The 12,993-nt window shown below is 39.6% G+C and overlaps 1 protein-coding gene across 11 annotated transcripts in view; it reads right to left on the bottom strand.

Moving 5' to 3' along the window:
- The window catches only part of PCLO (piccolo presynaptic cytomatrix protein), a 367,054-nt gene that overhangs the window by 128,447 nt on the left and 225,614 nt on the right, over positions 1-12,993 (bottom strand). For all 11 annotated transcript variants that reach the window (XM_074573366.1, XM_074573367.1, XM_074573371.1 and 8 more), the window contains exon 9: positions 11,122-11,203. In XM_074573366.1, coding sequence (XP_074429467.1) covers positions 11,122-11,203 — 82 coding nt within the window. The remainder of the gene's footprint in view (positions 1-11,121; positions 11,204-12,993) is intronic.

Raw genomic sequence — 12,993 nt, 5'->3', positions numbered from 1 at the left:
TTAGTGTACAACACACACAACTAAGCACACAGTAACTCTCTCTTAACCCACACAGCCAACATACGGATGTTTCAACACATCATATGGGGGAGTAACTCTACAGGGTCAGAGTTTTCTTGTGATACGCTATACCAGTATCTCCACCTCTGATAGCTTGATTGTAACAGAGTAGCAGAGAGGTGGTTTGTCATATAACCGGGTGTACAAGACACTCGATTTCAGAGGCAAATCTATGGGTCCCTATGCTCGGTAACTTTGAAAATCATGGCTGGCGTATTGGTTCTGATTTTGCAAACCTAAGGTGCTCATCCATATTGCTGCTAAAAAAATAAATTCTTTTCCATGATAATATATAAACATTTTTATTCCTAGAACTTCAAAAAGACTTGTGATTCTATATTTGCAGGTTCAAGAGTCAAATGTATGACTGACGTGTACTAAGAAGGAGCACTCTTGCTAAGGGACAACCATAGCGGGTGTGTGGGGGTGTGTGTGTTTGCACATGTTCTTGTTGTTGGACAAATCAGGGGGTATTTAATTTAATTTGACCTGTTTGCACTCAATTAGAAAATCATATTTCACTATTATTATGTTGCAAAAATGTTATTAGAAGAAATATTTTAACTTAAATTACAAAACATTCAATTCCCGGCAGTCAGAATGAACAAGTTACTTTTTGCTCAATGAGCTTTAAGTGCTCTGTTCTGCCTGACAAAGAAATATTGCTTGGAAGTTGCTGCATTTTCTCATGAGAAGATGGGATTTCAAACCTTTTTATAGTGTATCTATTAAAAAAATATTGAGTTTACTACTTCTGTTGAAATAACATTACCCAACTTATCACTGTGAATGCAGATAGCTTAAAAATATCATCAATCATTTCCTTTCTCAGATCTTTTCCCCTTGTTTTTTGATTATTTTTTTTTAAAATCTTTGAGTTTTAATTTCCATGTCTCAGACTATTTTGATATAACCAGACATTCATCTTTCAATTTTAGATTTTCAGATTAACGAACTACTGTTTTCTTCCTTAGAAGACACAGGACCAGGTAACCATCAGAAAGCAAATCACCATGCTTTGAATGAGAGGGGGCACCTTTCTGAACTCCGAGTATTGATCTCTATGGAAAATATCTTCAGGAAAACATCTTTTCAAAGGGAATTTTACACATTTAAGATCCAACCCTTTTTAGGATGCTTCAAAGCTAGAAGGCTGCTAATTAATTGCAACTGTTTTTACTGATCTCCCAAGGCTGTGATCTTACTGTCCTATCTAATCTTAACTAAAGCCTTAAGATGCAGCATGCCAAGCAACAAAAAGCCCCCCAAAATCCCCATAACCCAAATCCCAAAAAGCCCAATGCTAAACTTTAACAAGGTAGATCAATCAACTAAACTGCTTTTATACTTTGATAAACAAACAAATATGGATACTAAATTACAGTTGGCTTGTGAGCCACTGATTTATGTATCTGAAAATACAAACTTAGAAGCTTTAATGAAGATTTCAAGTGTCTAATAAATGAAGAGTTACTTTTGAGAAAAATTCATACTTGGAGAAAAATGCTAATAAAATTGAATGGCCAATAGCTTTTTTGCTTTTTGGCAATTAACCTACTTTGTGACTTCCAAAAGAACACTTCATTTGTCATTTCATCTCCTTCCAGACATCACAGACTGTTTCAGTGATGCATATTCATTACATATATATATACATACACATATATATTTAAAAAAAAAAAATTATATTTGATCAGTGACCAACTTGACACTAATAAATTCCGTCACTGGTGACCTGGCAAGCATCACTGCAAAAGTAGTTTAAAAATTCATCGTTCTCTTTTCTTTAATTCCACCATTAGGTACATTGTGTCCAATTAGACTTGTTTATTCTGAACTTGAGTAGCTCAATGTATCTCAGACCATGATGAAATCGTATCCCTTTGTATATTTTGTTTTGTCACAGTAGCAACACAGCAGAAAGCCTAGAAACATGACTCAGTTGATGCACAATAATTTATTTTGCTGGAGTAGGCTGACCATAACATGAGCTCTGCAATTACGAATTGGTCATTTTTCTCCATTACGGACATAATAAATATCAGATTGCTCCCAATCTGTTGCTGCTGCTTTGGTCATGGGGAAGTTCATGAAATCTTATCATCTTTTTACTACTTCGCTGAGCAGCTCCACTACAGCCATTAGAGCATAAACAACCTAGATTTCCTGGAACTATTTCAGCATCTAAGCAATGATTAGACTTGCCTTTCCAACTAAATGTCAAAAGCCCCTTACATTAGCTACAGGTTAAAAAAAAAAAAAGAAAAAAAAAAGAAAAAAAGAGCTGGGGTTGTCCTGCCTTTACACAAAGGTGCAAATTAAGTTTCTAGGGATGTTTTCTCTTATAATTCCAGCACCATATGCAGGGACTGATATTGTTTAATTATTAGGTAACTCCCATGCAGCACCAGCAACTCCAACATGGGCATGGAATGCAGGCATGTGACCCAGAAGCTCTGTGCGAGCGTTGTTCATGTGCTAGCTCAAACAAATATTTCCTCTGGGCTAATTTTTCAAAGTAGGAAACCATTTGTCTGTCTCATTAGATGAGCAAAGAAAGTGAAGAAGCAATTAGAATGTACAACAGATTTTCAGTAATCACACATGAGTTTCTGTGAATTGGCATAAGAAACTGTAAGTAGGAGCGTCAGCAGCAATCTGACTCTTGTCACAGTTAGAAATAGAGCTATATGAATTTTTAATAGACTTTTAGGTGACTGAATTTTTAAGGAAGATATTAAAAAAAACACTACTGATTTGGATTTCTAAGAGTATAAGAGCATACCCTTCAAGATGGTAGTTGAAAGTCACTATTTCTCTAAAACTATGGTTATTTTACCACCTTTGGACATTATGTGCTTTGAAGTTGAGACTATGCAGAAGTAAAATGAGAAAAATTGAAATAGGCTTAAACTGCAAAATGCAGTTGAAGGCTACAACACATATCTGCAAGTAGTTTGAAATGGAAGATACGTTTAAACCTGAAAACAGATATTAAGTGTTGTGTTTCAGATCCATGAGGCACAGACATAGCACTGAGGGAGGAAAAAAACACAAGTCCAAATATGGTTTTCATCACTTTCTAAGAATACTTTCAAAAACAAAATTCAAAACCAGAAGGCTGAGTCACAGCAAGGAAGCAGAAGAGTGACCTTTTCTGGGCAAGGTCCACTGGTAGCAATTAGAAAACTGCATGAGGATAAAGACTGAAAACGAGACATTAAGCATAAAAGATTTTGCAATGTGCCAAAATACCATGCTATAGCAATGAGAACATATCAATCAAATCAAACAATACGAGGTCTTCCAACTCTATTTGGCTGTGAACAGAGACAGAACAGACCTTTCTTCTGTGTTCATTTACTAGGCATTATCTCCCCATTCCTCCTCAGCCTTATCTAGACCAGACATATGCTACTGTGCTGGGAGGCCCTTATCTGCTGGAACAATTTTACGCCATGTTCTATTGTCTGCATGAAACAGAATTGCCAGCCACAGAAAAAAAACAACGATGACTTCTCTTTGGAGAGTTCAGACTTAAAAGTCCCATGAAGAAATGCAAACTATTTATTTAGATATCATAGTTATGATAAAGCCATCTATAAAGTCTGGAGAACAGACGGAAAGGAAGCACAACAAAGCAAACAAAACCAAGTTAGATCAGGCACTTGGAAAGCAGCAGGGAAAGTAATGTGTGTAATAAAATCCAGGCTAAATTTTTATTTGCGTTATTATTCCTATGCAATTCTCTGGAATACATAAGATGATGACTCATATCAGAGCTTGGTTGTCTAGATAGGAGATAGGTATAACATTTTCAAGATTGTGCTCAGGAGAATTGTTTTGGTGCTTTCTAATGAAATTAGCTTAAATGAAGATGTTTCCTAGAAACATGATTAAACCTACACAGTTATTGCACTTGGCCATCGGCAATTAAAGCATAAAATATACATGAAGCCAAACCCTGAGCTGATGAAATTCAGATATATTCCAGTTGTTTTAATACCACAGAATTGATTTATAGCAGCTGCAAATCTGCTTCATGCTGATTTGCACACTGGTTATCATCCTGAAGGATCACAAAGTGTTTTACGAATTAGCATCTTGGAACACTTATCATACCTACTTGAAAACAAGATACATGTCTCTTCCTTTTTGGATGATCTGTCACATCAGAATGTATGGTGTCATCTATGGTACACTGTACCTTCAAATCTATAAAAAGCTTGTAGGCACTGAGATTCATCTGTGTTTACTGCCAGACACCAATGGCTCAATAGGTGCCACTGACTGACAGCTGAACTTCATTGTTTATAATGTTAGTTTGAAACTCTCCCATCCTTATCAGCTTTGGTATTTAAGAAACAGCAGCAGAATTAATGTAAATATAATAGGATATAATATTATACAGTATGTAAGATATGTAGATGTATATACCAGATATAATATAATGCATAAACAAAAGCCTTTAGGAAAAGAGTAGTTCCCCATGCAGTGCAGAGAAGCAATCACTGCTTCACAAAGTGGCTGAACCACAGACTATTGGAAGCTGTGAGAATATTGCATTGCGTTTAGCCTGGCCTTATACTCTGAAATACCTTCTGTCAGAGCCGTGATGAAGGGCTAAACAACCATTATGTCTGATCTAGTAAGACTGTTCTTACGTTTAATAAATTTGTGACAATTTTGCTATCTTCAATAAACAGTGATGGTTACTACATCTGCCAAGAATCTTGTCCGGGGTGTTGTGTAGACTTGTCCAACACACAGCCATGCTAAGAAGGAAGCAAGGAACACATTCTTCTCCTTCAAGTTGCATTATTTCTCCAGTAATCATGGTGCTGACATTTGGGGAACACAAAGGCTGTATCTATCATAACTTCTTTTTAAGAAGCCGGTAAATTGGAGGACAGGATTAAGAGGAAACGTTCCCCAAGGGCCTCTTCTGCAGACCTTCTCCCCAGCCAGTTGGTCCCCAGCTTGTGTCATTGCACAGGGCTATTTCTCTCCAGGTACATGATTTTTATTTGTCCTTGTTCAACTTCATAAGGTTTCTGTTGGCCCATTCCTCCAGCCTGTCTTGGTCCCTCTGAATGGCAGCCCTGCCCTCAAATGTATTCCCCCAATTCAATGTCATCTGCAAATGTTACGAGAGTGTACTCCATCACTTCCTCTTTGTCACTGATAAAGATATTAAATGGTCACACGATAGGGTGTTCCATATACTCGTTACCTGCCTCCAGGAAAAGGATGGCCCATTAACCGATGTCCTCAAAACCCAAACACCTAACCATTTTTCTACTCATCTCATTGCTTTGACATCAAGAATTTACCTCCCAATTCCCTTTCTTGATGAACAGATTTATGTTATTTAAAGAAAAAATTGCTGACAACCCCCCTCCTCCAACTTCTTTTTACTGAAGTAAAACAGCAAACAAACATGCAGGCATCGAGTGCATATTACCTGTAAACAATATTAGAGTGAAAAAAAAATCAGAAACACAGATAATGAAGAACAGAGGTTTCCCAATCCATGAGGAACATTGGGCTGCAGAATCAGAATGTCTCAACCTTAATCATCCTGCATTCAGATTGCCTGGGAGGGTACACCTAGTGCACCTCAAAGACCTGTACAAAACTGTGAATAGGTAAATAGTGAAATGAAAGGTGAACATTCTCAAAATGTTCCAGCACACTCCTCTGAAAAGTTCATCCAACTCAAATTGGCATTTGTCTCTTGGTGATGAGGAGCAATGTAGTCCTTTAGACAACCAGTTCTCTACAAGTCTTTTGATTGCTCTATAGCTTCTTTGTATGCAAGTCATATCTGTTCACCTCAGATCTCTACAAGACAAAAATCGTAGTCTATGTTAGTCACCTCATGCTCCCTTTATAATCAATAGAGGAAAATAGCCATATCTAAAAGGTGATTTATTTAAACTATTTCAACCTCCAATTAATTGCCCTTTGTAACTGCCTGGTTCTAGTGCAATTATTAAACCTATGCCTACTTTTGATAGCCAGTATGCCAAGAAGGGAGCACAGGGTCTTCATTTTTCTCTGAGAGTCGTTAAGATAATTTACACCTCACTGGTGAAGAGAAACCCTAAACTGACAGTTCTGTGTTATTAACTTATTCTAATGTCCTTGGCAAGTTGTCTCACCATATGCATCCCTGAATGACTCGTTTTCTGGTTCTTCATGAGAAAGCGCTGACCTGCATTACTTATCTCCAAAACAGAGGGATTTCTGGTTTGGCTTCCGTGAGTCTCATTGTTACGTGCCTGCTTTTCCCTTGGCTTTCCACGGGAACCTGGGGGCCCAACTTAACTCTAACAGTGATCTGCTTCTGCAGCCTTTTTCTGCAGGAAAGCTGTGAAAGCAAATTGGACCTATATAACCACATTGCCCTCTCAATTACCTCCACTCATCTTAAGACCTTATTAGACATCCTTCAACAGATGTTCATGCACCGAAAAATGCATAAACAACGGAGCTGCCAAAAAAGGGTTCACGGACAGTATTTTAAATACACACACTAGTGCTTTTCAAATTAAGTTAATTCAGAGAGAAGGCACACAGACCTGGAATATATGCTCTGTATCGCCACAAAATGTTTCTAACAAATACAATCTTTCTAAGGTTGCTATTAAGACATACACAGACATCTCTCCAGCCCTTTATTTCCATTCCTGTCCTCAAGTGCTGCCATATGACTTCACTGCAAAATCTCTGACGTTGTCTGGCTGTTACAGCTCTGTCTCTTTCTCTTTATGGGATTTTACCTTCTGTGCCACGTCTCTGATAAGGAGAGAGTGTTTGAGGGAATGATGGCCATTAATTAGGGATTAACTCCTTCCCCGGTGACAAGTGAGTGTTAGAGGAGGGTACTGGGGTTTTGTGCAAAGTATTATCTCAGTTCTTCACAACATTAAACCAAAGAAACAGGATAAGTAATCCTCTAAGAAAAGAATATGAGGACAAGAGGTGGGTTACAGTTCTCACCCTCTGTCTTTGACTACCGTATCACATTCAACACAGACTGTGACTATATTTAATGTGCTTTTAAATCGCTTAGTAATTGCACATTCACAGCGCTTCAGTATTTTGCTGCAAGAACTGATTTTGCTGAACCTGCAGGTGAAAGAACCCTAAATATATAGGGTCATTTGTTTAGAGACTACAGCTATGAGGGTTTGACACAGGAAAACTTCTAATTCTCTTCCTCTCTCTTGGGATAAGTACACCATGAGCTGGCATGCTGCAGAAGTGTAGTGTTGTGTGAAGGAACTAATAATCATTATGGAGAGTATGAGGCATCTCTGACGCATGTGCAGCATTACAGCTACCCTGTCATTCTCTTCGCAGTTCCACTGACATCACTGCTAAAGTGAAGATTAGGGATACGCTCTTCTGCCCACAGCGTAATTCTCTTCTTTACTATAAAGTTCACAGCTTTTTCACAATTGCTTCTCTGCCTTTTATTTTTTCATCAGAATTGAAGAGGATGCTCCACAACAGGGACAGTCTGGCTGCTCAAAGGTACATTTTACTGCCTGGAAACAGAATACCCTACCTTTGGAAAGGGAAGAATTACTCGTGACTCAGCCTAAGTGAGGCAAAGCTGCAAAAATTACCTTTCACTGAGTGCACTCATTGTACCTGTACACCTACTGAGATTTCTCTGCTTTGCTGGATTTTCACCCAGAGTGTCTAAATAGATTTCTGATTAGGAATTACAAAACCTAAGTTTTTTGTCTTTGCAACAGTTCCAACGGCATTTCCAATGCTTTCACTGACTTCAATAGCAACGTCCTTTCTTCACTTTTTCAGATATAACTATGATGTGTTAAAAAACAGAAAAGAAAATCCTGGCAGTATAAAACAGTGCTTACGCTGCTAAGCTAAAGGATCCAAAAGGAACAAGGGATTCTTAGTGAAAACAAACAGTGAGATTCTGGAGTGTTAAATACTGCTACATTATCATTCCCTGATCACTGCCATCATTGCTTTGGCACTTTATCATAATCATTATAATCATTATGCCAATTCTTTTTTTTTTTTTTTTTAAATGCAAATTATTAATCAATCTTTGCAAAGAAAATCCTTGGCAATTCCTTCATATCTATCAGCATTGCCTGAGGAGGGGACACTGCGTACCTTGAAAAGAAAAGCTGTGAGTTCTAGATGATGCCATATGCTAAAGAAACAAAAACCCTCAAGAGGGAGGCCAGCTAGCAAGTATACATTCATTTTTCATTCAGAACTACTATTCTCTTGCCATCACAATTTTGGCACAGTTCCTCGTTCCTTAAACACCTCATTCACATGCTAAAATTTGCAGTAAATGTTTTTGTGTGTAAAATTATGCCAGATTATGTAAGAGGCATCAAAGGCATCTGTACCTCAGAGCCAGTTTTCATTAATCAAGAAAGCAAATAAACAGAATGCATGTGCACATAATACATAGTGATACATCCTGAATTTTAAGTGATTTGGGACTGCTCTTGTTATTGATATTCATAATGTGACAATTTCTGGATCCACAATCAGGCTATAACTTCCACTATGGTAATTATATGATGAGATCTATGGAATTCAAATTCTAATGGTGAGATTAGGATGCCCCATCCGTGGAGGTGTTCAAGGCCAGGCTGGATGGAGCTTTGAGCAGCCTGGTCTAGCGGGATGTGTCCCTGACCATGGCAGGGGGGGTTGGAACTAGATGATCTTTAAAGTCCTTTCTAACCTGAACCATTCTATAATTCTATGATTCTATGATTCTAAGTTCATGCTTGCCCTGTAGTTACAGCTGTGGTATAGCTGGCTACCAGGGCTGACCCAGAGCAGTGAGTCATTAATGCCCAGGTTGTCCCAGGAATTCCACAGTGAGATGCGGTGATGGGCTGAACCACTGGCCAGCTTCCCTGCAAAACAGCTGATCAACAGTTACAGGAGATCCCAAGTGGGAACTGTGGACGGTTTGGGAGATTTCCCCATCTAGCTCCTGCTGTACCCACACCAGTTAAGATACACTATTTGTATTCTTCAGATGTGTTCATTAATTCCCTGAGAGGATAACCTGTCAGTCTCAGGCAATTCCTCATGCAGCTTCTGCTGTTGAACTGACCAAACTGCACATAGATCATTTAAATCATCAGTAGAAACTGTTGTTGCGTGTGCAGACGTGATCACATAGAACAGGCTTTTGCACATCGCTAAGGCAGGGGATGTTTTGTACATACTGTAAGACAATCAGAAACAACGGACCATGGGACAGCTGGCTTGTAAGAATCCAGCAACACAACAGTTCAGGGAGTCCCATCCGATACAGCTGAAGATGCTGCTGCAAGGATGGTCACAACAGAGACTCCCATCGTCACCCGGACGGTGACTGGTGTATCTGGACTAAAACCAAAAAGCATGACTGCAGGTTGTAGACACATAGCCTGGCTTGCTTACTCCAATTATAATTTAGGTACAACATAGCACAGCTACAGCCATGAGCAAACCCAGTGTGGGCTATGCAACCTTAGCAGGATCCTGAGTGAATATTTGATCCTGCGTGATCTCATGCTGTGCAGGGCATTAGTCAATGGGAAGTCGATATCTACACCTTGGTTTTCCAGTCATCGCTTACAAGGCATTTACCGTGACGCACAGTATGTTGTTGCGGTTGCCAGCACGAGAGTTAGTAGAGAATTTGGAATAGGCATTTTACATCACACAAGGGTAAGTAACTCTACATAGGAGAGCAGGCCTTCGGCAACATTAAATCATGAGCTATACACAGTTGTGTGGTTGTAATTCTGCTTGTTCTTGAGTAAGAGAGAGCTCAGATCACAGCATTACTCATCACCCGCAGGGCAAAATTCTCCACCAGGATGTCAAGGAGCTCCATGGACCGCAAGGGCCCGGGCAGCGGAGGCTGACACAACAGCGGACCCGCGGCTGCCTCCAGACTGTGCTATGTGGGTGGAGGGGTCTTTATGCATCCTGAAATCACCAGTGGGTGTTACGCTGACTAGCAAGAAAATACCTCATAATATATACCGAACATTCATTTAACACCCTAAATACGAGGTGGATGCTGGGGGTGGAAGTGATCAAGATTTTACTGCCAGAAAACCTGTGAAAACAATATTTAGCAATTCAAGTAAGTTCGTGCCACTTTCTACTTAATGCTCGAGGGAACACGAGAGCTGGCAGTTGGTAATTACTTCTGCGCAGAAACAGTTTGACACACACTATTAGAATTTTTTAAGCGAGTTAAAAGAAAGTCTGATGGTTCCAGGACAAAACAGCTTAAAGCTCGTACCTCTGAAAGGAGACAAACAGCATATTTAAAAAGCTTTGGATTCCTTATCAGTACTAGGTGTGAGAGAGAGTGAAATTCCAAAAGCTCAAACAAACAGCCCTTACCTGTGCTAGATGCTGTAACTGGCAGCCTTTTACAATGTGGTACACGAAAACATCACACTGCATTCCTGCGTGCAGGCCAGGAGGTGAACAAATATGACCTTTGCCACTTTCATCTCCTTTGCAAGCAGACTCAGACTTACACGGACATTTGTGTTAGCGTTAGGGAAAAGAGAATAAATCTGAAGTCCTGCGATAAATGTCTCTACGTGAAGATATGATAGAAAAATGGGATCCGATTGTTCTGCGACCCTGCTCCGTAGAATAGTTCCAGTACAGAAAGAATAAAATTCTCGTTTCTGTACACGTTCCACACCTACACAAGCCTATTTTATAGAAACTTCTCACATAGAAAATATAGTTATATTAAAAAAAAACAGCAAAACAGACCGCTCATATGTACAACACAACAGATTTCCCTTCTGTTTTTAATGTCTGTATAGCTTATGTATCTTGAACAGATGTTGTGACCTTTTTTCCGTGCTGCTGCTTTCTGTTACAACCAGCTAGAAAGATTTAAAATGACCACTGAATTTCCTGCTGCACATGACACGGGAACTATTTTTAATACTGCAAATCTTTTGCATGGTTCATGCTAATCAAATTAATTATCATGTCTCCTACAGGGTTGTTGGTTTTTACCTGAAACTGTGTGATCCTTTGGGTCTCTCAGTAGTTTGAGTCTCGCATGAGGGAAAATGTACTGCAGGGGCTTCCCATTTATCTGAGGAAGACAAACGTGCGTGTCATAAAAAGATAAAACAACATCAATTGTATCAATAATTTTAGACAGTTGAAACAGAAACAAGCAAGCAAACTTATTTCATCCAGAGCAATATCACAACTTCACAATTCAAACACTCCCTTGAGTTTCAAGACATTTGTCAGACTGCAAAATCCTCCTGCAGGGGAATGAATCTTTGCTTCCATAAGGCAAATAGTTTTGATTTTTATCTCCTAATGACAAGAAGGTGGTCACTGTCTTCTGTAGCTTCTCTTAACATTAATCCTTTGTCCAAGCAATATTCAAGAGAAGAATGAAATTAAATATAATTCCTGTAATTATTATAACATCCTGTTCCTACAGACCTAAACAAAATGGTGGTTGAACGTGTAAACAGCCACGAGTTACTGCTTTAGTTTCAGCAAAACCACGTATTCCGATGTACCTCTCCTCACCAAATTTCAAAAGCCTTTTGAAAGACCCAACCTAAAACTTTTAGGACTACATTTTATATGAAGATGAGCAACATTCACTTGGGCTGATATTGGAAAGTGTCAAAACTGAAAGCAGAGCATCTCTACAACAGGCACTGAAGAGGCAGGTTTCCAGCTGGGATGATCCCACCTGCCCCAGGACGGGGGCACAGGGAGGACCACGCAGCAGGGACCAACCCACTCGCCAGGGACCGGCGCTGTGAGCCCACAAGATGCCTTGACAGAAAGAGCCTTCGTTGCAATGCTCACACGCCTCACAGCTATCCCACCCCCTCTCTGCCTGTAGTTTTGGTCTTTCGGAAGCAAAGCAGAATCCATCCCCTCTCTGCGTCTCCCACAGCGGTGCCGAGCCCGAGCGCCGCACGGCGGGGGAGAGGGGGTGACTGGCTGTGCCTGCAACAGGCAGAGCATCAACGGGATGGGACCTGGGGGGGCAGATTCAAGGAGCCAATGGGACAATATTAATCAGCATGGCTATGCAGCAGTCTGAGTGTTATCAGCAGCCTGCTGCCAAGGGTTTATTATCATCATTTATATTTAAGTAGCCTTTAAAGGGGTTAATCTCCTCCTAAACTAAGGACTTCAAACCCAGCTTCTGCCCTGGAGAGCTTATGGAACACACACATAAATGATGGGAGAAATGTCAAGGGACTCGCTTAGCTCAATCCCACAGCGAGCAGAAGAGTTTATACATCTTTTTTTTTTTTAATTCAGTTTCTTATCCAGTGGATGATATTGCATCTAGGAGGCTGAAATCCTCCCGTAACACACCAAGCGTGGTATTACAGAATCACAGAATGATAGGGGTTGGAAGGGACCTCTGGAGATCATCTAGTCCAACCCCTCGTCAAAGCAAGTTCACCTAGAGACTGTGATTGACTGTAGTTAATCTCAGAAAAAAAAGAGATCATGTATTTGGTAGTGGACTCCAGAATAAATCAGAACTAGAAATCAGGCAGACTTTAGGACTTATCATGGAATTTTGCCAGGATGTAGGGTCTAATACTACCAGAAGTGTATGAAGTGCCCTGAGACTTCCACACCTATAAACGGATAGGGACATCTCTGTGTTTTAATGACATTATCAGAAATTCAACAAGTCTAATTTAACAGTAAAACTAATGTCTTTGCCGCATGTACCTCACATAAAATTGCCAAAAAAAATATGAAATAATGTATCTAATTTTACTTTTGATTAAATAAAAAGAACACAAAATAATGTGATTCAAAAGAAGTGGTATGAACACATTTGAACAGCTCCTTAGCTGGGATCCATTTTGGTGGGAGCAATTTAAT

This window comes from Larus michahellis, chromosome 1 (assembly GCF_964199755.1).
Source record: "Larus michahellis chromosome 1, bLarMic1.1, whole genome shotgun sequence".
Classification (NCBI taxonomy): domain Eukaryota; kingdom Metazoa; phylum Chordata; class Aves; order Charadriiformes; family Laridae; genus Larus; species Larus michahellis.
Note: the sequence above shows the minus strand (reverse complement) of the source record. Positions and strands in the feature narration are given on the sequence as shown.